General features: G+C 37.1%; 1 protein-coding gene and 1 pseudogene across 1 annotated transcript; one reads left to right on the top strand and one right to left on the bottom strand.

The window, feature by feature from the left end:
* The first annotated feature begins 868 nt into the window (after nt 1-868).
* On the top strand, nt 869-3023 carry LOC105060296 (biogenesis of lysosome-related organelles complex 1 subunit 2). The gene is made up of 2 exons (XM_010943947.2): nt 869-1048; nt 2665-3023. Exons 1-2 carry the CDS (start codon nt 950-952, stop codon nt 2929-2931), a joined length of 366 nt encoding a protein of 121 aa, XP_010942249.1. The 5' UTR covers nt 869-949; the 3' UTR covers nt 2932-3023.
* Nucleotides 3024-4388: 1365 nt separating this feature from the next.
* Nucleotides 4389-24866, bottom strand: LOC105060328 (DNA-directed RNA polymerase 2B, chloroplastic/mitochondrial-like; annotated as a pseudogene).
* Between the last annotated feature and the right edge of the window lie 1120 nt (nt 24867-25986).

Genomic DNA, 25986 nt, shown 5'->3' with positions numbered 1-25986 from the left:
AAATCAATCAAATACAGCTCTCTATAAGAAATACTTTCTTTCTTTCTTTTTCTTTTCAAAAACTCTTCAAGGAATAGATAGTTTGCCTTTTCTTCCATGCTACGTTAGATCTATGATTACATGATCGCACTAATATTTCAGTTCACTCGGTAACTAGGGTCCAGCCTATCAATTATAACCTTAAGTACTGTCGATAGAAATATTATGGTTGAACTTATGTTATTTGTTTTTTTTTTTTTTCTGATTAGTCGGAATAATCACACAAATCTTGTACGAATACAATCATAAAAGTTAAAAAATCAAACATCACGAAAAGATAAAAGAGCAAATCCAAATGCTCCATGACAAACAAGAAGCTCTAGCCAGTCTCCCGATAAACATGCTGGATATTTAGAAAAAATACACCCTTCATTGCTCTCTAAGCAGCACCAAACAATAGGTGGACATGGCCTACTCCAGTCTGCCCTTGCGGCTAATCCACAATAGTGGTTAAACCCCACTCAATGATGACGTGATCTATCTCCAGAGTCAAGCTCATGTACATGATGCCAGCCCACACCACCCAAAGCTCCATCTCAGGGACGGTAACATCCGCCAAATGACCCCCACAAGAACAAGCCTCGAGTCCAAATCTTGAATCACAAACCCAACTCCTTTACAGTCAGACATGCTGCCATCAAAATTGATCTTAAATTTTATTTTTTATAAATATAAATAGTTACCAACCTCATATTAATATTTCTTTCTTTTTACCCTCATCTGGACTTTGGTTTGGGTCCGGCGTCGGTGACGTTCTTGTTCTTGTAAAGCCCTTTTGGGCCGAAACTGGTCTGATTGGGCCGGTTTGTGTTCTGGGTATAGATATTAATTGGATGGGAGAGAAATTTGAGAACAGATCCAAGGTCGTCCCTTCGGAGCTGCAGAAGGGTTTTGTAGTCGAGAAGGGGCCATGGCGGAGGAGAAGAAGAAGGCGGAGAGAGACGAACTCGCGGAATCTCTTGAGAATCTATTCATCAACGTCTCCACCATGATCAAAGGCGAGCTCGAGGTCGTCCCTCCTCGTTCTTGTTGTGTTCTGATTTCACTTGTTTTAATCTAACAGTAGAAATTTGTCCATTATGACCAGATTTGAGATCGTAGAACTATTTTTTGTTATATTTGAACGAAAGTTGCGATCTGTTTGGAATTGTTTAGGTATTTTAGGTTCGATGGAACTTGAATTTGATCTGGCTGTGAAATCTCATTGGTCGTTGTAGAAGGACTTCTTGTATTTTATTTGATGTTTATGAAATTTTCTGATCGAATTTGATCCCTTTTTGTATCTCGATTAATTTTTTGATGGGCTTACCATCTTTTCGGTAAAAAAAGAATGCTGTTTGTATGTTAGAAGTCACTATCTATGCAGATCGAGACCACGAATTTAACAGCTGGTTAAATTGATGCATTCTTTTTTTTCTCTCGTGTCAAACAAGTTTTAGACCAAGATAGAGAAATTTTGTTGAACAAGGTTAGACGAAATCATTGAGCACAAATTGCAGTGACTTCAGATAAGAAATATTCATAAGATGGGTTTCAGAGATCTAATTTAACTGCTCGTTGGTGTTCTGTCCTTCTTGATCTCTTCCACAAATGCTATAATGTGGATTTATAGGATAGGGTGGTAGATGAAAGATTAAAAGAAAGGGGATTTTGTAAGAGCAACATGGTTTCATCCCAGGAAGATTGACTCTAGAATTGAATGAAGAATGATGTTAAGTTTTTCAATATCATAGAATCTATCTCAAAGAAAGAGGAAAATAATGCTGTAGAATCTATCACAAAGAAAGAGATTGGACCATTGCTTCTGTATGGACAATCTATAGACTGTAATAGATCCTAGTTTTCTAAATTTTGTGATTTGGGCATTTAGGTGGTTGGTATTGATGCTTAATCAAGCCTTAAAGTTCTTCTGGCTTCGTATTTAGATTTTTGTTATCTGAAATAATGCGACAGACATGAATAAACACAATCAAATTAAAGTATCTGGTGTAAGATCGTGCTTCTTATGTGTCAAATGTTCCTTGTTGTATACAATGTCATACTTATTTATTGAATTATTAAAAATCATTGTGGTCTTTCTTCTTGTAGCCTTCAGATTTTTGGTTGTTCAACCCAAGATACCCTCATCTTATAAGATTTTCATGATAAGCTCTTGTCATGAATGGTTACAAAAATAAATTTACATCAAATGCTTAATTAAGTTCATTTAATCAGGACCTAGTCAATTCCCTTAAATATGCTGTTTCATTCTTTCTCCTTGGACTGTTTATTTGTGGAGAAATTGTACTGAGTACTGGCAACGTCCTGAAACTTTATATTAACTCTTCGCAAGAAACTTGACTGCTCAATTCATCTCCTTACCTTCCTCTTTGTCCTCCATCTTTCAAGCATGAACTTGATTTTGAAGCAGAACTGCATTATTGATAAATTTCTATATCATTGTTGGAACTGTCATTTATTTCCAAAATCACATTTAAATCTGCAGAACCTTTCTTATTGTGAACCTGCAGCTGTGGCTAAAATATCAATTGTTATGTGCATTATCCTCTTTCCTTTTTCCAAAAAAATAAATTTTGCTTCAAGCGACATCATGTTTTCTCTGAAATGAGGCACTTTCTGTTTCAGGGAACTAATAATCAACTATCGCTTCTGGAGAAGATGAACCAAAGGGTGGCAGAGGAATACAATGGTTTCAGTGACGTTGCATCTGGACTAAGAGTCTTTGTGGAGCAACTTAGTGAGAAAAATCAGGGCTTTGATGAGTATGTGAAACAAATTGATGTGATAGACCAGCAAGTTACTGAATTTGAAGCTGTTGTCTCGATGCTTGATAAATATGTCTGTCTATTGGAAAAAAAAATACAATCTGCATACCGTAACATACCCACTTAATATTTCTTGTTGATAAATTTGGGTGATTTTTTGTTCTTTCAAACCAATCTCATAAGTAAAAGAGCTGATTGGTAGCTGCCAATCTTTTGTCATTGATTCCAATTAAAGCATTTTGAAGTATTTGTTGTTACCAAAAAAAAAAGTACTTGTTTGATTGCTTATGTTTAAAGAAGGAACCAATAATGTGGCTGGTGGGTGGTAGGGGTTGAAGTCTGGTGAAGGTATTGAACAGAGGAGAGTGAGGTTGTTGCTGGCTTTGTTAGAGGTGAATGATTTGCTTCTGGATCCAGATCTTCAGTAGTATGTTAGCAAGTTATTAGAACTTCCTGCCACAATAAGCTAGCGTGCTTCTACCATTTGCTCAAATTTTAATATCTGCTTCTGGTATAAATAATAAGTTTTAATTGACCCTGCAACCAAAGGCAGTATGGCCGTGTTTATAGACATTTTAGTTTGCCAAAGTTAACCTTGCTGTCAAACTTAACCTTGCTGTCAAACTTAACCCTGCAATTAAACCGCAAATTTCTTTTAGTCACCAGCATTCACCAAATTTGGCCACTATGTTCACATGATCTTAATTTCCAGCGTTTGAGCAAACCAAAAGGTTTGAACGTGGATAGATGGTCAACTGTGGTTACCCAGCATTTCTTGTTATTATTGTTTCAACCTTTCCAAAATTAATTGAACTGCGAGGTGTAATTGCTTCAGGATGAATCCGGTGACAATGCAAATTTGAAAATTGTGTCACATCTTTGTCATCTAATAGGCAGGGCCCACCATGGATACTCTCTCTCTCTCTCTCTTCAAGGATAAGGAGAGGCAAAAAAAAAAGACGCCAGTTGCAACTTGCATGGGACGATTCTCAACAAGTCAATACTAAAGGGTTGGCCTTTTACATGGGAAAGGGGGCAGGACACAAGGATACGAAGATGATTCTTAGTACGCTTAACCAATTTTAAAGTGAAGAATAATTGGATGTTTAGATAGGAACCGGACAATGATATCCCCGAATGATAAAAATTGTTCAGACTATGCATCATAATTGAAGATCTTAGGGCCTCTTATTGGATGCAAAGCATAAGTAGATATATTCACTGACTAGACTGCTAGACCGTGTTCGCCAGCAACCATAATTCCTTACTGAGATGCCATCCATCCTTACAGTCATATCCAACAATAAAAAAATATGGACTAACTAGTGGCAGGTAAAATTCAAAGCCTCAACCACTCAAATTTCACAGCCCTGCTAAACACTACCAAATGGACCTTTCAATATGCATGGAAAAGCATGAAGGATGGTTAAACCATACTCAACCACCAATAGGGTTCAAACTGGAATCAAAGGACACGCAAAAGAGATAAGAAAATTTTGAAGGTCATATAACAGAAATTTTTGGATGGGACTTTCCATACATATGCAGTTCCAGCAGAAAATTTGAAATCACTTCTGGCCAGCATGATCATTTACCGGGATTATAAACCTGATTAAAATTGACAAAGTTGGTACTTAGACCTGACAACAAGAATCTATCAGGCTGAAGAACACTAATTTTTTGTCATCACCAGCTGAATTTAATTCTTCTTCATGGTACATTCTTATATTGCAGTAAAACAAATGGCTAGAAGTACCAATAAGGGATTCTGCTAAGTTACAACAAGCTAAATCACAAATCAAGCAAGAATATCATCTGCAATAGCCAATACAAAGATCCTTTTTTGGGTCGAGATCCATAATATGCAGATACAAATGTCCGTTTGATGCTTGAACACTCCGCTTGCTACTTTGAACCGGCCTCTCATTTATACATGCTCAGCTTTGTTCTCAATGACCATTGGTGCTTCAATTGAAGCAGGGATTTAATCACCCTGCCTGGACTAGTTATTAGACCATCTTGCCAGTTAGCATAACATTTTTTTTTTTTCCCTGACCATCAACCTAATCATCTCTCCGCATCTGGTCAAGCCTCAGCCATAAAATGCGTCAACCAATTATATGGAAGACTCCAGTCTAATTAATACAGGCTCATTGCATATGATGGTAACTGGGTCCAAGAATTCTGTCATCAGCACTTCAGGGCAGTCTTTGACAATATATGGAATGCTGTCGCTATGTCTGAAGTGAGGCTTTTAAGCTGCACAGGAGAGCTCCGTCTTCCATATTGCCATGCCCACCAGCAAAAGAATTAGCTCTGCCATCATGCAAATTCATAGTGGATGAAGAATATCATACAGAGCCACCTCTTGAAGCGAGGCCATTGAAGTGAGGCTGTTGGATGTAGGAAAGAGATGGCCAACATGCCAAGTCGGTTGAAGAAGTACAGTGAGTCCAGGACATCTTTTAGATTGAAATCTCCTCACTCTGGCAACAGTGGGAAACTGGATGTAGGGAAAGATTACCAAAAGCTCTCAAGTAACTGCAAGGACATACCAACATGAGAGGGGTGGTGGGGGAGAGAGACATGGGATTAACAATGAGCATCATATTTTGGTATGCCTTCAATTGAACCAAACATGGTCAATCACTTCACAGGTCAGGTTGTTTGAATTTTTATTTGTTAATTGAATATTGGAAATTATTACATTTTCAAGTATGGGTGTTTCAAAGAGTTCCACAAACTTTTCCCCAAGAATTTTGTACATCTGATCTGCATCGCGTGCATGTGTCCACTATGAATCATGGACTCCTGCAACATTAGAAGAATATTGAGATAAAAATATATATCACATAACAGTACGAAAATCAGCCAAAGTTAAGCAACCTGCTAAATTTAATGCTGCTCTTTTGCAGGCAACTGCAGTCATCATCAGGCTGAAACCATCAAGGGAGTGGACAAAAGTTTGGAGGAGAAGCTGTTCTCTGCCGCTATACCATGACCTAAGAATAAAACAAATAGGTTTAGGGATTAAAACTTTTACATTGCAATGGAATTCTTCATTTTCAGATTTACAGCTTCAGTATTTGGGCAGAAATGATCAAAAAGGAAATAGTTACTGACCTTGTCAGTTTCCTGTTGTAAGGTTAAACTTGAAGAGAAGTTTTAATCTATGAGAGCAATTCAACAAGCAACTGTCAATTTCAGAGACAGTGAAACATCAGACAATTCCTTAATTTCAACCAAAAACAAACAAAATAAACAGAATAGGTTTAAGAAGCACTTATGAGATGCCTTCCCAATTTGCGGTAAGGTTGAACTATTGGAAGTCCAAGAGAGGTAAGCTACCTTACAGGATGGTTCTCTGAACTGATAACCTGGTAGATATATAGAAAAATTGAAAGCAGTGCTATATCATGATTACAAAAACTAGTTATTCTTCATGATGCACAATGGATAGGGAAAATTAAAAACAAAAACAAAAGAAAGAAAGAAAGAGATGTCAGTGCTTTTCGTCGAATGTGTGTGGACATTATTATGCACGGTAATAAAATTATGTTTCATGAAAGGGTCAAAACCTCTTGTAATTATATGTATTGGGCTATTGCCCCTTGTACTACAGCTTATTTGCAGCCCATCCAACATATGCTCCCAAGAGTCATGGTGTAAGAGCACCATGGCTGAATTTCCTAGGCTCAAAGCAACAACTTCATCGAGTTTTCTCACGAAGATCATCTCAATGGTCTTTTTTTTTTTGATGTAATGATCATCTCAATGGTTATCGATCTCCATCATAGCTGGGACCATCTTGGCACAGAATTGAAGCTAGTATGCCATCAGCTTAGCATCACTGAATATTTGGCTCATAACCAATTCTTAACAACTAGCCATTTGAGAAATCATCCAATCTAGGCAGTGGAAGACGACTACCCGGCTAGAAGTTAATGGGTCCACATCAAATACCGGTTAAGCGGGTCACAGAAGATCACTGAGTATTCCAAATTCCAGTTAAGGTGGTCTGCACCAAATACCTGTACTAGAAGGGCTTTTTGCATAATGTGTGTGTGTGTGTGTGTGTGTTCTTCACAAGCAGGAATTTCAAAACAACCTGATAATCATTGCTAATGGTTAATGTGCACAACAAATGAAGAAGCTTTTATTTTAGGTTAACATCTACCTGGCTTCATTTACCTTAACTGCTTTTATCCGCACCTTTCCTCTTCAAAGACCAAAGTTTTCATCTCAGCCTAGACATGACACACAAAGACCATATATGTCATTGATTCATCTTATGTCTTTTCCCAGATGCTGTCCTTTACATATACATAATTCAGCTCTAAAATCACCTACAAGTCTATTCACTTTCTCTATACCTGTTTTCAAGGATACAAAAAGAACATGTGCCAGATTTTGGTTGTGATCCTTTCATGGGCATATTTGTCATTTAGCTTACAATGTGCACTGATGGAAATGCATACCTTTGCAGAGTTCCCAGGCCAGCTCATGATGCCACATACAGCCTGAAACATCTCTCCAAGTGCAGTTAATGTAGTCTGTTAAAAACTTCAAATGGTTAAAGATTCTCCAGTTGAAAAACATATTCTAATATGAAAATTATATCTCATACAACATAACTGCAACTATTAAAAAGAAAACAAGGATTGAAAAATGGAATTGTATTATCCCTTACTTTGGCTGCATAACACGATGCACCCCATAGATCTGCATGATCTGCAATAACACTCTGTCCCTTCAGTCGTCTTTTTATTTGCTCACGGACGCCAACATAAGTGACACTGTACATAGATGTCATGACAGTCTGCTTCACCAACTTTCTGTCCACCTCCTCCATTCCATTGATATCAACAATTAACAAGAAAAGTTGACAGTACTTTCAAATTGGCTGTTGAAATGAAAAGAGAGATATAGGAAGCATTCCAGGTTTCCACATTGATTTGAATAGACAATCAGATGCTGATGGAACATAATCTATATGTAGGATTTTGGCATCATACCGCCGTGAACAGCATAGACTGACTGGATCTGCTATCTAGGCCATGCAAGTATAAGTGTGATAACAAAGGTGTCAGTAAACAAAATTACTGTTGATAATGGAAATTTTGCAGCAAAACTCATCATTTGAATTTGCTAAAGCATGAAAATATTAGAAAGTATCATCACATAAATATGAAATAATGATATCAAAAGTTCCTTATTCATAAGACATTTAAATCATCAAATATAAATATGTATAGATGGTAGGGAAAAGGCACTTATTCATAAGATGTAAAGTTCCACCACCATCTAACTGACAGAGACAGGTCACCTTTTTCTAGTAATGGAAAGAATGGTTCACTCAATCAAGATTTTAAATTCCACGGGACGAAACTGTCCTGGTTTTCCCATAGAACGGGATGGCAGTAGGGATGTTAATGGGTACCCTACCCGGTGGGTACCCGCCCCTACCCACCAAGTAGGGTCGGTTTTTTTTTTTTTTTTTTTTGAAATACCCACCAAGGGTCGGGTTAGGGTCTTGATTTGAAAACCCGCAGCGAATAGGATCGGGTTGTGAATTTACCCCCAAACCCTTTCCTATCTGACCCATTATGTATATGTATTTACTAAATACCCCCCTCCATAATAGAATATTTATAAATATACCTATATATATATATACACACACACACACATACACATATATACCAAATCTGTTAGGGACTTGGGGTTTCTTTTGCTATAGTATGTATCTGTTTGTATTGTACAGATTGATGATTGAAACAGGTTTTAGAACTTGTTTGATTTAAAATAGGGGTGAAACTTGATAAATTTGAAACATGTTTAATTTGATGGTGTTTGCATTGTGCATTTGCTTTGGTGGGTTATGGGTGGGGAAGGGTACTACCCACCACCCACATGGATAGGGTAAGAATTTAAAATCCCTATCCACCATGATGGGTAGGATCGGATGATGGATGGGAGAGGGTAGGGGATGGATAGGATATGGATTTAGCAAAATCCATATCCTATCCTACCCATTGACATCCCTAGACGGCAGCACTGTCCCGCTAACGGGACGGCCCTGTCCTGACATATGGGATGGTATCCCATCCCGATATCTCATAGAACGTCCCAATGGGATCTGAATCCTTGCACTCAATTAGATCATTGAATATCTTGAAGAATTTTGTACTATAAGTAAAAAGATGCAAGATAAAAGATTAACCTGATTAATTAAAACCCTAGCACAAAGGGCATTTAGGCCTTTAGCTGGGTCATTTTGTGCATCTCTTCACATAATTTCTAGTACTCTGGATTAAAAATTTATAATAAAATCAGTTCAGCAATCTTTAGAAAAACATATGATGCTGCCACTATTAAAAATGTACCATACATAAACATGAATGCCATTTTTATTGAATTAGCATCAGATGATTAGAAGAGTCAAAGTAATTGTCTACAGAAGTGATCAACCAGCTAAATAAACCATCTGTAACCTTCAATTGAAACAGCACTAGTAAAATCCCTTAAACATGGACTATAATAATAAGGATTTTACTATTGATTTTGCAGCTAAAATGAAAGCAAAAGAAGGTTAATACTGAATCTGCACTTCAATGTCCATTCTTTACAGTCAAGTTTACATTAGAAAACCTCAGGTAACACATGAAGAATGTCTTTTGATCTGTGGACGAGAGGACCTGGGAGGTATCAGAGAATGCAGTTAAAATGTTTGTATTTAACATGATATTGCCTATACTAGACATTACAGCAATGCCAATTTAAATTGATGAAATTTACAGCTTAGATTTAAGAGGAATGTCACTTCACACGGTCCTTGCATGATGTTAGCCTGCTACAATTTTAATGTCTTTCTTATACTTTTAGTTTTCTTGTTCTTGCCTGTCCTTTCCCCTATGGTAAGTGGAAAGCAAAAGTTTAAGAGAAACTTGCAAGTGCTTACATGTATCGCATATGTAAAACCCACATCTCTGACATCCGTATTCATAAAGTTATTAGTTTAGTGCAGTGCCTAACAATGAAATACTTATCAAGCATGAAAATTAAAGATTTTAGTACATCATATTTATGAAGCTTGAAAATTAAGGATTTAAGTACACTCATCATCATACACACCATAAGCTATGTATTGAGTCAACAGATCACTGACATGGTATCTTTAAACAGTGCAAGCCCAATTTACCTAGTGGATGACCCTCTACAGACTCTAAATTTCCTCGACATAGATTTGAACCAAGGTAATTCGGATAAGGGTGCATGGGATAAGAACGGCCTCTGAAGTCTAGGTTGTGTGGATGATAGAATCCCTCATCATCTTTCATTTTTCCAGCTACCTTCTCCCAAAAGAACAAATGGCATCATGTTGCACTGAAAAACCCTGTTATCATAAATTGTAATATAGAAATAACATGATTGATAATGTGTTACAGCAAGTTCAATTTCCACACCACACAGCTGAGAATGTCTTTCATTGTTTTCCTTTTTCACTGACTTCACTTTCCACTTCCACTTCCTAATTTCAGCTTCATCTTCGGTGTCAGGCTTCTCTGGCAGAGAAATCTGCAAAAGAAAAGTTTAGCGGAAAAACTGAGCCAGCTATTCAGTGACAAACATGGCTTTTTCAACCAAGAATGTATAAGTAAATCGATACAAGAGTTCCTTCATCCTAATATAATAAAATTTGAATGTCCGAAAATTCTATGAATTCGACTCACATCATCATGATCAACCAAGTCAGTAAGATGACCTGCACTAGACCATATTCTGCCAATGAAGCACCCTCTTTTTAACCCTCCGTTTTGCACTACATAATGCATCCAGGGCCTGGGGAGTACATAACGTTGTTGGTTACAGTACGATTAATAAAGCAAGGAGGTTTGATTTCCAGGTAAAGAGTTAATTGATATATCTAAAAATAAAAGATTACAAAAAATACAGCAAAACCAAAGCATACATTTTGCAAATCGGGTCAGCCATGCAAAACTTGAATTAGGACACTGGATAAGTTCCGTACAAGGACCCAACGGTGGACATGCAAATGCATATATGCACAAAGTAACAACACATTAAAGATAACAAAGAACAGCCTTAAATATGGCACCAAATGTAGAAGCACTAAGAAGGACTTGTAATGATCACTTGGATGCGGCAAATTAATCAGAAAGGACGGAAACTCTCTCGGTCAATATTTACTTAAGCAAAATAATCAGCATAAAGTTTTGTTGAAAGTAATTGGCCGCCTTGATTCAGCTATCAGACCAAGGAGCTTTATCTAATAAGCACACAAAAAACAACTTCCTAAGTTACCCTTGTTACAATACTAGCACAAAGCAACTAATCAAGGGTAAGATAGATAAAATAAATAAAGCAACATAAAGTAACTAAAATAATTAAGTCTCAACACTCCCCCTCAAGCTGGAATATATAGATCTTGCAGACCCAGCTTGAAGTAACAACTCTAAAAGGATTGTTTGGATAGTGCCTTAGTGAATATATCTGCAGTTTGATCGGCTGAGCGAACAAATAGTGTAGTCACCAGCTTCTTGAGAACAGCATCACAAACAAAATGGCAGTCTGCTTCGACATGTTTAGTTCATTCATGAAAAACTAGATTTGCGACAATGTACATAGCTGATTGATTGTCACAAAACATTTCCATAGGTGTAGAATGAGAGAAATCAAGTTCAAGCAGGAGATTTTTTAACCATATGAGTTCTCTAACTATATAAGCCATAGCACGATATTCGACTTCTGAGCTGAAACGAGCAACAGTACTTTGCTTTTTGCTTTTTCAAGTTACTAGATTGCCACCTAAGAATGTGCAATAACCTGTAGTGGAATGTCTATCTTCACACAAGCCAACCCAATCAGCATCAATAAAGGCTGTGAGCTGATAATGACCACTTTTTTATAAGTAAACCCTTTTTCGAGGCAACTCTTTAGATATCTTAACACCCGACATGCAGCTTCCCAATGACAAACTCTGGATGCATCCATAAACTAGCTCAAAACACTAACAGTGAATGAGATATCAGGCCAAGTCACAGTAAGATTGATTAACTTGCCAATCAACCGTCTATAGCATGTACAGTCTCCAAACAAGTCACCCTCTTCAGTTGTCAGCTTAAGACTAGAATCCATTGGAGTTTCAGCAGGTTTGGAATCTAGCATACCAATCTCTTGTAATAAATCAAGGATATACTTGCATTGAGATAGATTTAGTTTGTTCTTGGTACGGACAACTTCAATACCAAGAAAGTAGTGCACTGATCCAAGGTCTTTTATCTGAAATGCATCCTTAAGCCATTGTTTAGTCTGAGTAATCATCTACAAGTTATTCCCTGTCACAATAATATCATCAACATAAACCACAAATATAACCACACTATTATCCCAACAACATATAAATACAGAATGATTAGAATAGCACCGGATAAAACCATATTGACCAATGGTCCTACTAAATTTATCAAACCAGGCCCTTGATAACTGCTTAAGACTATAGATAGCTCATTGCAATCTACAAACTTTTCTGTCCTCACCCTGAACCACATAACTTGGAGGTTGGTCCATATACACTTCTTCTTCTAGTTCACCATAGAGAAAGGCATTTTTAACATCTAGTTGATGAAGGGGTCAATCCAGATTTATAAAAAAGAGAGAGAATTACTCTCACAGAGTTTAGTCGAGCCACAAGTGAGAAGGTTTTAAAGTAATCCACCCCATATGTCTGTATGAACCCTTTGGCTATAAGTCTTGCCTTGAGTCTCTCAACTGATCCATCAAATAAGTACTTGACTGTATACACCCAGCAACATTTCACGGTTTTCTTTCTTAGAGATAAAGTAACAAGGGTCCAGGTATTTCTGGACAGCAAAGCCTTCATCTCATCATCCATCACGACCTTCCACCCTAGTACAGTAATGGCCTCTACAAAGATCTTGGGTACAGAAATAGAGGATAGAGATGATATAAAAGAACTAATACTTTTGAGCGGATGTGATATAGAAGTGAAATGGGATATAGGATAAGAGGAGGTTCCTCGTTTATCCTTTCGTAGTGCTATAGGCATATCAAGATCAGATTGAGCTCGATTTATGAGACTGGTAGAGGGATTGATGGAGGTAGGAGCAGGTAACTCAGGTCCAAGTGATCTACCATAATCAGTTTTCATGCACCTAGAATAAACCTGCAGGGGGTTTTTAATCTGACATGATGCATCTGCACACTTTAAAGGTGGCCCGTCATCTGTCGAGACAATAGGTAAAGGAGTAGAACCTAAAATAACAGATTGGCTTAATGATTCTCTTAGACGAATAAAAGGATGCGGCTTCGAAAAAGTGACATCTGAACTTACAAAGGTTCTTCTACTAACCAGATCATAGCATTTATATCCTTTTTGAGTTCGAGAATATCCAATAAAGATGCACTTAACAGTCCTAAGGGATAATTTATTTTGAAGATGATAAATATATACAAAGCAACAACAGCCAAAAATTTTAGATGGAATAGAAAACACATTATCATTGGGAAACACAAGCTGGAATGGAGATTTACCATTCAAAACTTGGGAAAGAGCATGATTGATTAAAAAACATGCGGTAAGGAGAGCATCACTCTAGAATATTTTTGGAACAAATATATGAAGTAAGAGCGTTCATGCAACTTCTAAAAGATGACGATTTTTATGTTCAGCTATCCCATTTTGTTGTGATGTATACGAGCACGAGGTTTGATGGATAATCCTATGACTAACACAGAAGTCAGCCAATTGTGTTTGAACATACTCTAATGCATTGTCAGTTTGAACGATCTTGATAGGCACACCAAATTGGGTTTTTATTTCATTGTAAAAGGACGTGAATACATCGAATACCTTAGATCGACTCTTCAGAAGGTAAAGCCACATCATCCGAGAGTAATCATCAATGAAGGATACAAAATACTGAAAATCATTTATAGAGGGAATCCATAATCGACCTCAGACATCAGAATGGACAAAATATCAAATAATGCAGAACTTCTAGACTGAAATCTATTGGGATAAGACTGACGTGTGTGTTTGCCTAGTTGACAGGCTTCACACTCACCTACGAACTCACTGGACAGAGAGGGGATCATCTGACGAAAAATACAGAGTGAAGGGTGTCCCAGACGAGTGTGCCATTGAAGAGCAGAAATATCATGAACAGAAGCAGATGCGATAGCGGTAGATTGAGGTGGAGAGCTCATGAAGTCATCGAAGTAGTAGAGTCCTTTCTCAAAGCCTCCAACAATCATCCTCTTCGTCCTAAGATCTGGAAGATACAAGAATTAGGAAAAAAAAGTCACACTACATCCTAGAGATTTAGTCAGTTGGCTCACAAATAATAAGCTAATAGAAAATTTAGAAACAAAAAGAACAGAGGGTAAGGATAAAGATAATGATAAAGAGATGTCACCACATCCAGTTACAATGGAGGTAAATCCATCGGCAAGATACACAGATTGATGAGTAAGACTAGGTTGAACAGAAGAAAACAGGTTCTTTCTACCTGTCATATGTGAAGAGGCTCCAAAATCAATGATCCAGTTTGATGACGATGGTGTGGCACATAGGCCAGCTATACTTGAGTGGGCAACTATCGCTGAAGAATTCTGAGAGATGGATATTTGAGTCGAAGTCCCTAAACAATATTGTGTACTTCCTCTCTGGTGACATAAGTGGGAGATGGCTTTGTAGAGTTATTAACTGTAGCTGTGTAACCACTAGAAGAGCCAATGAAGTCACCCTCAACAACAAGATTTGCCCAAGAGGGTTTTTCATGTAATTTCCAGCAGCTGTTAACTATATGATTATTTCGATGACAATGAGAACAGACACGGGTTGTTCCATTAGATCTGCCTTAGCCTCGGCCTCTTCCACCTCTGCCATGTGAGGAAGTTGATCCAACAAGTGCAGAATTTTCTCGTGAAGGAAAGGATAAAACAGAGGATAATTTTTCTTGATCCTTAGCTACTCGCTGTAATCTAGCAAAGGCTTCATTCATAGAGGGAATAGAAGATTCGACCAAGATCTTATCTTTGATAAAGTGTAAATTTGGATTCAGTCCATGCAGGAAAATAGATACACAGTTCAGATCGTTGTCGTTTTAACTCTTCCAAGTTGCTGGTCAGAGGTTGATAAAAATTTAATTCATCAGTAATACTTTTGATGCTGCTGAAATAATCAGTTAAGGGTCTGTCTCCCTGCAAGTTGTTGAATGCTTTTTTATATAGATCAAAAATTTTGCTCTGATTTTTTTACTGAGCAAAAGTTATTTTCAGATCTTGCCACAAAGATTTAGCAGTGTCATGGAACATAAAAGAGGCAGCAATATTCTGTTCCATGCTATTCCCAAGCCAAATAATTATCTGATCATTCTCTTTCCTCCATTTTTTCTAGATTGGATGAGTAATGTCTAGAGGATCATCATAGATATAGTCGAGTCTGTCTTTAGCACTCAAAAATTTCTCCACAGCCTTAGACCATAGTAAAAAATTTGACATCCCAGCAAGCTTAATGGTTGTAATCTGAGATATCTCATGCTGTTGGGTAGATGGCTGAACAATAGGTGAAGTAGTTTTGTCATCGGCCATGGTACTCACAACAAAGATCAATAAACTAACAACAAACACACCAGAAGTCAAAGAGCTCCACTTGGGTTCAGAAAAAAATAGCTGTGGAATCAAGAACACGAAAAAAAAGAAAATATACCAGGAGGCACAAGATCTGAGCAGACGAGCAGCAACTTGATACCATAACTTGCGATGCTTGATCAAAAGCAAGTGAGTAGATAATTGTTGATGATTAAAGAAGTCATCTTAGCTAGGAAAAAGGACTCACCATTTAGGGTTTGTGATGCTAGTTTGATAAGGACAGTAGCAAGAAAGATGGGAGAACTGTACCTCCAAATTAGAACACCTTATGTGCTTGAAGAGGACAGCAGCAAGGAAGATAGGAGAGAAAAGATTAGGTGCAGAAGGTGGGCAGTGGCAGCAGAAGGTGGGCAGCAGCAGCAGCAGCAGTAGCTAGGGAGAGGAGGAGAAGTTAGGGTTTGGAAGAGAAGGGGGGGCAGCGATAGCTAGGCTAGGGAGAGAGGGAGGTATCTAGGGTTTTGTTGAGAAGGAGGAGAAGTTAGGGTTTGGAAGAGAGGGAGAGAAGGGGGGGCGGTGGCGGTGGCGGTGGCTGTGGCTGTGGCTAGGCTAGGGAGAGAGGGAGGTATCTAGGGTTTGGCGAATCTGCTCTGATGCCATGTTGAAAATAATTAGCCGTCTTGATTCAACTATCAGACCAAAGGGCTTTATATAATAAGCACACAAAAGATGACTTCCTAAGTTACCTTTGTTACGATACTAGCACCAAGCAACTAATCAAGGGTAAGATAGGTAAAGTAAATAAAGCAACATAAAATAACTAAAATAATTAAGTCTCAACATAAAATGGAAAATCAAAATTTCTTGAAAAGCTAAATCATCATGAAAATCAATAATTTGACATATCCAGGATTAGAGAGAGAGCTTTTGTGTGTATAAATTTTAACAAGTATTTTGTTTTATTAAACTTGTTCTCTAGTTATATTCAAGATTTTGTAACCAAAAGCAATCAATAGCAATTGACAAAGCTCAAAAACAGCTTGCATATGCTTTCTTGGAGTCCTTTTAACTGCTTCATGTTGCTATCGTGCTCCATGTGTGCACATGATGTAAGATGGTAGAAACAAGTGTACCCCTTTGTCATACCTGTCAACACTCAACAAATGATATTAAAGAAAGTGGAAGTACATTAACAAGACATCGATTTTTTTTTTTTTTTGGAAGAGAAAATCAACTGACTAGATTCACCATTAATCCACACAGAAGGATCAAATTAGCTGTACGAAAATCACTGTTCATAAAGGCAGAATGATACTTAACAAGACAAAGAAGTCAAAAAGCATCAACTTAATTAAAATTGATTAAGCTATAAGTTGTTACAGACAGCAGTATAAAGAAAATACAAAACTGAAAGGCATGGGCATGATGCATTGCACACTAGAATAATTAGGGTCAGTTATAAACATTCAGCACCACTACTTATGAGGCCCAAACACAAACAGTCAAGATTTACCACTGAATTCACCCACTTAAAACTTCAAATGGACAAGTCGTGATTGCATACCCTGTCCAATTTACTCGATCCACCAACATTGGCATGTAAGGAATAAGCTTGTTTCTTGCCTGTTAAAACTTAAAAAGCAACTTCTTTTGAGACCCATTTCGAAAGAAACATTGACATAGAACAAAAAATACACTATTTAAAAGTCACAAGATTTCAACAAATAATAAACCATACTCTCAGTTCTATCTAGCCCTCGACGGACTAATGAATCGCATTCAATAACCCCATATCACCTGCTAAGTTTTCTGACAAGTGATACATTGTTATCAAGATATATAACACTCTCGGTTGAATGATGGTCAGCCTTCTTATTGCTGCTCCTTTGTGACAGTTCTGAGCAAGTATCTGAATGCAGGTTGAATATCAGGTGGATCATCTACTGACTGACTAACAGGAGGTTGTGCATAAGATGTCTCCATTAACAGCTCAATCAAATGGCTCCCAACCCAAATATGAAAATTGAAAAAAAAAAAACAAAAAACAAAAACAAAAGAGAAAAGGGGGAAGGAAAAGCGGGAGAAGTCTATCATATGCAACAGCAAAAGATAAAACTGAAGTAACTGGTTCTGGGAAAGGGAAACACAAACCTTGGCCTGAGCATCTTGGCCCCATAGCTTAGAGTCATCTTGGCCCTTCATTATCTTCCTTACCTAGTGTACCTTGTGCTTTTTCATCAAATTTCTAACCTTCTTCCTTAGAAACTCCTGCTCTTTGGTTAAAATAGCACCTTCCACATCTTCATTCTTGTTATTCCTATCAGTCTTTTTTCTTGTTTTCTCCAGAGACCTCTGAATCCTAGCCTGCTTCAAGCCAGAAATATAGCCATAAACACTAACACGACAAACTGAGGCTGCAGATTATATAAATGTGCAAGATGACACCAGAAATGTGTGACAAACAACTGCTTGAGTGTAGAATAGCAACATAAGATGAATTGCAGCACATCAAGCAAGATGGTAATATCAAGACCATGGCAAAACATGACCAATTAACTTTAAAAAAAAAAAAGAAATGATTACAGTGAAATCAAGATAGAAGAAAGTGACACAGTTCAGTAATCAAAATCATGCTGCTAGACCCACAATCTTGAGAGAAGTAGACAATTGCAAGCATGTTTACCGTGAGGAATTATATGAACTTGCAAAAATCTATCAGTTGCTATAACCGCCAAAAATCCCAAGATCCCCACCCACCATATAACACACAAAACGGTATACTGTGCAAATAACCAAATCAAATGCTCTAACAAAAGGTATATCTAGATTCTTCACTGGCCCTTGATTTCCAAAATGTGCCAGCCAATAATAAAATATTATAGCTCCATATCAAGAGCAGGTGCCATCAGTAATAAACAAAATCTGCAAGATCTTGAATGTGAATAATTATGACAGTTTACCTAGCTCTGCATATGAATGGATGATCTGCATTAAAATTTTAGAAAAAAAATTCAATAGAAAGGGTATATTGTGCAAGCACACTTTGCAATCTATTGGTTCCTTGGATCCACTATCTCCTCATAAAGGCATAACTTGATATACCTTTAGTTCTTGATTTCCCATGTGCAACCAAATAATGGCAAACTAGCTACAAGTGCATAGCTTTCTTAATATGAGTTGTTTTCCTCAAATTGCAATAGGTGCAAAAAAATTGCTAGAAGTACAATCAAGTTCTGGGTAGTAGTGAGTTTAACATTTTAGTTTTCTGCAGGCCCAAGGTAAGGAAAGGAAGCAAAGATAACAATAACCAAATGAGAAGCCAAACAAAAAAAAAAAGGAATGAAAAAAGCAGAGAATAACTCCAAGTGTTGACTGTAGTAGCAAAAGAAGAAAAAAACATAAAACTTTAAGGAAGCCTTAACAAATCCAGAATGACCTCAACATGTGTCAGAAGATAATTCTATAGATACAAAAGTTATGGTCATACTTCTTCAAAATTTCTTGATGGCAAAGCCACCAGGAGCAGTGTCAAACACTATGCATGTGGCCAAGTCAATTTTTAGCATGGCATCCATTTCTTCATTTGGTGGTTGGAGATATCCAGGTTCCCATAGGGCACCGGTAAAGGTCCATGCTGGAGATTTCACAATTTACCACTTTGTCTTCTATGTGTTAGGACCTTTGGTGTAATTTGCATTATCTGGCATTTTCTCAGGTTCAAATATAAAAATCTTCTAAGTTCTAACTTCATCCAATCAACAAGCAGCTACAAGCAGACTTCTATGTTGAACAGACCTAAGACTCGCAACTACCAAGCAAAAAAGTTGTTGCATTAGAGAATAAGACAAATTAAGAAGCTGAAGTCTTAAATATGATAGATGGTCATCCTTCATGACAGTCCATCATCAACAAGTGCTCCTGAAGGTACCTCTGTTATAGGGGTTGACTCTTAAAAAGTCTATTTCTTCCAAAATAGTACAGGCAAGTCCATAAATCATGATTCTCCAGAAAAAGAATTCCACATATGATTCCAAAAATTGTTGAAGATTTCTTGTATTCACACTCAGCCATTTAGTAGAAATTAAGACTGTCGTCATATAGTTAAAAATACACATGATGAGATCCCTAACTCGTGCTTATGATCAGGACACTGCAGTGTTTTCCATGTCATCATACGCAGGCTACTGATGGCATTCAACATAGTGGACAGCCATATAGTAGAAAGCAAACAAATGATTAGTCTTAAGGTGAGAAGGTTTACAAAGTTTGAAATCCCCAAGTCCTATGCAAAGGCATAGTTGCAACGTCTTGTCAGGTAGCATCACATACATGAGGTACAAAATAGTCAATTCATCACTACAAATATCCAAACATGTTAGCCTAGATGCAATAAATGAGGTAATGGAATTCTTACATAGGAGACAGCCAGAATGCATAACATGAATTGAGATCAATGTGACATCAATTGCTTGAAACCCAAAAAAAAATAGTAGCTATGCAAATTCAAATGTTCCATTTGTTAAGTAAATGAGCACCACACCTTGTGTAATGCATGAATTTTATATCCCTATGGTCAATTCATAAAGATAAATCAAATCTAAATCATTATAAAGGAGAACTGAAATAGACCACATTGTCAATAACCTCACCAATTTGGCAAGCAGCCTGGTCAACACGAATACTTCCATCTCCACTGCCTCTCATCGGGAGACTCATCAGCTTTTGATAGTAATCACTGTCATCATGTCAGTTGGAAGCTACACTACTCCTGCTCCGCTGCAATCTGGCCCTTCAACGGCTCACACCGACCCAAGAACAAAGATTTCACGTATGGCAAGTTCAGGGGTAGCTTCTGCTCAAACATGTCCATCAATAACTGCTTTTACTTCTTCACCGACTGTTCCCAGGCCTCAGTCTCTATCTTTATCTGCCTCTACCAAAGCATCGCATACTTGCCCGAACCCATTAAGCACACCATCCTCAGCTTCTCCGACTGTGTTTTTGGCTGAAACACTTTAAGACTGCCGCCTATCTTACTGCCTTCGCTCACCTCGATTTCTCTCATCTCCTCCAGCATTTCTTGAATTTCTTCTATTGAAGAAGTGTCTTCATCCATGTCGGTGGAAGAAACAGCATCGGCGACGCTAGAAAAGAACCTGGAATCGCTACAAAACCGCCCAATGGAGGAGTTGGGATGCCAGAGGAAGGACGACGAGTATCCATTATGGCAAAAACCCATGTCAAAGAATCGATAGCTGAAGGGTGTTCTGGTGTTCTATTTTTCTCGCAAGAAATTGAATCTGCGGCGGAACCAAGAAAAGTGGAGATGGAGGGGAGGGTGGGGATGGATGACGGCTGGCCGGCGAAGCTCAGGTTTTGCGAGAGATACGATGCATTTCTTGCAAGATTTCTCCACATTTCTTTGGGGATCGGTGCATTGTTAGAGTCGAAAACACCGAGGCTGCTCTGGAACTATACAAAGAGAGATGATTTAGGGTTTGCGAGGATGAGAGCGGCGTTGCAACACATCAAACTGTGGATTTCGAAGGGCAAGAAGGGGAGAAAAAGAGAGTCCGGCAATGGAGAAAGAGGTGGAGAGAGGAGTTCGTGCGATCGAAGTGAGGAAGAGAGCCAAGAAACCAGAGAGAGAGAGAGAGAGAGAGAAGGGGTTTGGCGGGGGAACGGCACCTGTTGTACCGTTTATTTTCTGGGTTTCAGGGAAGGGGAGAGTTTCGAATTTGTGCGAGCGTCCTAATTGGACTCCACGGAACTGGGCGCGAAGTGAAACTTGGTCTGACCGGTTTGGCTGAGTTGGGTTTGGAGTAAATAACAAGCGTTCGGATTTCGGGGGCAACTTGCAACCCGGTCTGACCATCTCGGTGGGGTTGGGTTTGGAGCAACCCGGTCTTCCTCTTCCCAATTGCTGATCTGAAGCTTAGACAACAGTTGACAGGCCTTCTGGGCTCAGCTATACTAACCCACCAACAAAGAAGAGATGCTCCGTTCGAGATCGAGATCGAAATCGAAATTGAAATAAAAATTAAAATAATCAATTCTTCCAAAATACTTTATTAATAATCAAAATTGGAATCGGAATAAAAATTTGAATTCATAAAAAAGAATAGGAATTGAGTTTTAGGTAGATTGGACCATTTTCATTCTACCTCGAAATCGAAATAAGAGTCTTTCCAATCAAACGACTGGAATGAAAGTCATCAATTTCGATTCCCATTCCAGATCTTAATTCTTTCCAACCAAACACTTTCTCAACATAATCAAAGATTTTTGATTTCTAATTTTTCTTCTCTCTCTCTTTATAAATTCGAATCCCTGAACAATTAGCTAACAGACCATGGTCATGTTGCAATGCATGGATGGTCATGATTGCCGAACCAACCCATCAAATTTGGTCCTGCAGTTAAAAGGACCTGAACTCTCTTTCTCCCTTTCAAAAATCTTATGATATAATGGCAAATCTCTCTCCTTATCTAGATCTTTTTACGACCATGATATCATGCTTTAATTTTGCATTAGAAAATACTTTAGGACAAACATTTGTGCATATAGAAAGCTCATCACATCCATAATCATTGACTTGGAAACTCCATGATGATGGGGAATGAGAATCAGAACCATATTGGCAATTAAAATGAAAACAAGGCAAAATTGGAGTCGTCCAATTTAATTTGATGACTACGTGATGTGAAGTCATCAACAAGTTTTAATTTAGTTTAATTTAATAATTTAATCTCACGTGGGATAAATAGGTTTTTAGTATTCTTTTATTTTAGTATAAAAGAGATGTTTAGTCCCACATCTATTATTCTATTTTTTTGTTTTTCTTTATTTGTTATATAAGAATGATCTAGATCCTGAACAAAGATCATGCTTTGATAAGTTAATAAAAACTTATGCTTGGCCCCTAATTGTTGGTGTCCAATTTTCTCTTATGTGCGAGCATCGACGTGATGTGAGACAACCGTCGAAGCGAGTTCCATAACTCTATTATTTTCTCTCTCTTATCTTCGTTCTTTTTACTACTTTACTTATTCTCATGATCCCAAAACTTATATAACCTATCCTAACCATCCTCTACAGCCTACCTTCTTCATCCCATACTCATTAGCCATCAATACTCGTTCCCACTTCTTTCACCATTAATATCCAAATCAAATCAGTTATGCCTTGTTAAGCGTATAATTGCTATTACTTTATTTGTTATTTTGAAGTACTTGCGAACTGATTAACTTTACAATAGTGCTAATAGGTCCTAATAGATTGTGTAAATATCATTGCTATGTCACTCAACTGAATAATTGAAATCTAATTTGAAATCTATTTTTTTCGTATTATTATTTATTATTATTCAATTCTTATTTCAACTATATTTTGCATGCCCAGATAGACAATTGTAAAAATATTAAAAAAAAAAATAGTTGTCACCCTTCATTACTTGTTTATTCTGCCATATAGTTGCATTATTAGTTTGCATTTCATTGTATTTGAGGTCATCATATTAGGTCGTCCGCCGTCAGTTTAGTATAAGAACAACTGATATTGAAGACCTTACTCCATACCATGAGCCTTACATTGATCCATTTACTGGCCGTCCATATTCTCCTACTATATTTCCTACTACTATTCCACCAATACCCATTTTATCTCTAATTCAAAAGAAAAGGGAGGAAATAGAGGAAATTGTGAATGATCACATCATTTCGATGAACGCCGGAGGAGAAAGGATCTTTTTAGTCAAGTAGAAAGATCAATCTATTAAAGATAGCATATGGATCACTCAGGACCTATAACAACTAAATCCAGAGCTCTACGATGAATACATCAGTCAACATTCGTCGGGAAGAGATGATGGAGAACGAAAATCGAAATCGAATTGACAATTGGCACAAAAATCAAAGTGCAACAGCAGTCGTCCGATTTGGTTAGATGACTAAGTAATGTAAAGTCATCAACAGGCTTTAGTTTAGTTCAGTCTAATAATTTAATCCCACATAGGATAAACAGACTTTTAGTATTCTTTTGTTTTAGTATAAAAGGGATATTTAGTCCCACATCTATTATTCTGTTTTTTTTTTTGTTTTTCTCAATTTGTTATATAAGGATGGTCAAAACCCTGAGTAAAGATCATGCTTTGATAAATTAATAAAAACTTATGCTTGGCCACCAACTGTTGGTGTCTAATTTTCTCCTATGCGCGAGCATCGACGTGGTATGAGACCACCACGAAACGAGTCCGGTAACTCTATTATTTTCTTTCTTTTATCCTTATCCTTTTTATTAATTTACTTATTTTCAGAATCCCAAAACTTATATAACACATTCCAACCATCCTCTAAAGCCTACCTTCTTCATCCCATACTCATTAACCATCAATATCCATTCTCACTTCCTTCACCATTAATATCCAAATCAAATCAGTTATATCTTGTTAAGCATGTGATTGTTATTAATTTCTTAATTATTTTGAAGTACTTACGAACTGATTAACTTTACAACAGTGCTAATATGTTCTAATAGATCGTGTAAACATCATTTCTCTATCGCTCAACTAAATAGTTAAAACCTAATTTAAAACCTACATCTTTTTTGTTATTATTATTTATTATTATTTAATTCTTATTTCAACTACATTTTGCATACCCATACAATCAATTGCATAAAAATTTTAAAAAAAAATTAATCATCACCCTTCCTTGCTTATTTATCCTGCCATATAGTTACATTATTAATTTATTTTTCATTGCATTTAGGATCATCCTATTAGACCATCCACCGTCACATGATCAATCATCATGCCTGGCAGCAACTATGCAAGTTGCATCAATCTCGCCTAATCACATTGCCAGAGTATCATTCATGTCCACATAATAAGAGGGGCATAGCATTGCTCTTTTCATTTTACTTGATTCATGGTTATTTTATCTAATAAACTGCACCCTTCACGTGCTAAATTTTGTCACACTTTTTTTTTATATTCATTTATTGTGGACCCAACTCATAATCTAACACAAGTGCGTATCCAGGACCAAAATTAAATATAATGTTTCATAGAGAATTTTCCTCCTGGGTAGATTTAGAGAATTTTTAAGTGGGTATTTGTGATGCAGTTTATTTTCAAATTTTTTTATGTAAATAAGATTTTTTTTTTCTTTTTTTGGGTAAGCAACATGAATGGAGTTTCACTTTTTTATAATAGAAGAATAGAGTTTCGTTAAATACTTCCTAAAAAGAATAATTTCACAAGCAAGTTTTGGTGTTCATCTGCCCCCTAGCCCCATGGTCGTGGCCGCCCTCACAAAGCAAGGAGGAAATGCAGCAGTTCCTAAGTAGCTTGATGCAATTTGACACGGTTTTGCCCTGCTTTAACACAGTTTCTCACATGTAAGCTCATCATGCAAAAAAAAAAAAAAAAAAAAAAAAAAAAAAAAAAAAAAAAAAAAAAAAAAAAAAAAAAAGAAAGAAAGAAAAAGAAGAAGAAGAAGAAGAAGAAAAGAAAAGCGATCCAACCAAAAGCTTGCACTTCCATCATGGTTAGAAATTGTGCTATTATAGATCACAGACAATTATAATAATTTGGTTATGGCTCAGCTATTGATGTTTTAGTATCTAAGACCATATTATAAAACAACTGTAGGCAATGATCGATAAGAAAACAGCCTCTAACTTGGAAAATTCATTGACATTCGAATATACATAAATATAGAAAATAATGGTTTTATTTGAGGAATTATTGACATTCATAATGTAACATGAATGTGGTTTTTTTTCCCCCTTTTTTCTGGTGCTTGAAACTATGCTACTCTGATCTTATTTTGAAGAATTGTGTTGATGGTTTTGTTTGGATGCTTGTCATATAATCCATCAGTCATCTACTACTACAGCCAAGTGGGAACGGCAACATCAGCTCCAGCTTTTTGCCATATAGAGAGCATCTAAAATTGAGGTTCCCAAGTTCTCATGTCTCTAAGAATCTTGAGATGGAGGTACCTAAATGGACTCCTACTTGACCCACCTAAGATGCCTTTCCTTGGCGATTTTGTTACTTGACCCCCCGCCACCCCAACCCACCCGCCCCCAACCCCCGGTTCTCCTCTCCCTTCGAGGACCTGTAAATACTCCCTTAATTACTAAATATACCTACTTTTGTTCAGCTCCCTACTTCAAATTAGATAGCGTGCAATTTTCGATGGAACAACGAGAATAAAAAAATCTTGAATCTAAACAAAATCTCAAGCCATTCCTCCTACTTCTTGCATACATTCCATATGCTTGATGGTAGCATTAACTCGAGAAATTGTAAGAGAGATGTCTAACTGCAATCATGATTAAATGACTTAAAAACAACATGAAGTAAATAAGATTCATGATTTGGAACTCATAATGAAGAAGGTCCTGTCATCTCTGTTCCTCATCATCTTCTTTAAAAATAAGTTTAGGATTACACCATCAAATCAGGAGCTTTAATGTGATAAAAATTCAATGAGGTAATCTATTCCTGGTGATATATGATGGGGATAAATTGAACAAAACA

This window comes from Elaeis guineensis, chromosome 1 (genome assembly GCF_000442705.2).
Source record: "Elaeis guineensis isolate ETL-2024a chromosome 1, EG11, whole genome shotgun sequence".
Taxonomy (NCBI): domain Eukaryota; kingdom Viridiplantae; phylum Streptophyta; class Magnoliopsida; order Arecales; family Arecaceae; genus Elaeis; species Elaeis guineensis.
Note: the sequence above shows the minus strand (reverse complement) of the source record. Positions and strands in the feature narration are given on the sequence as shown.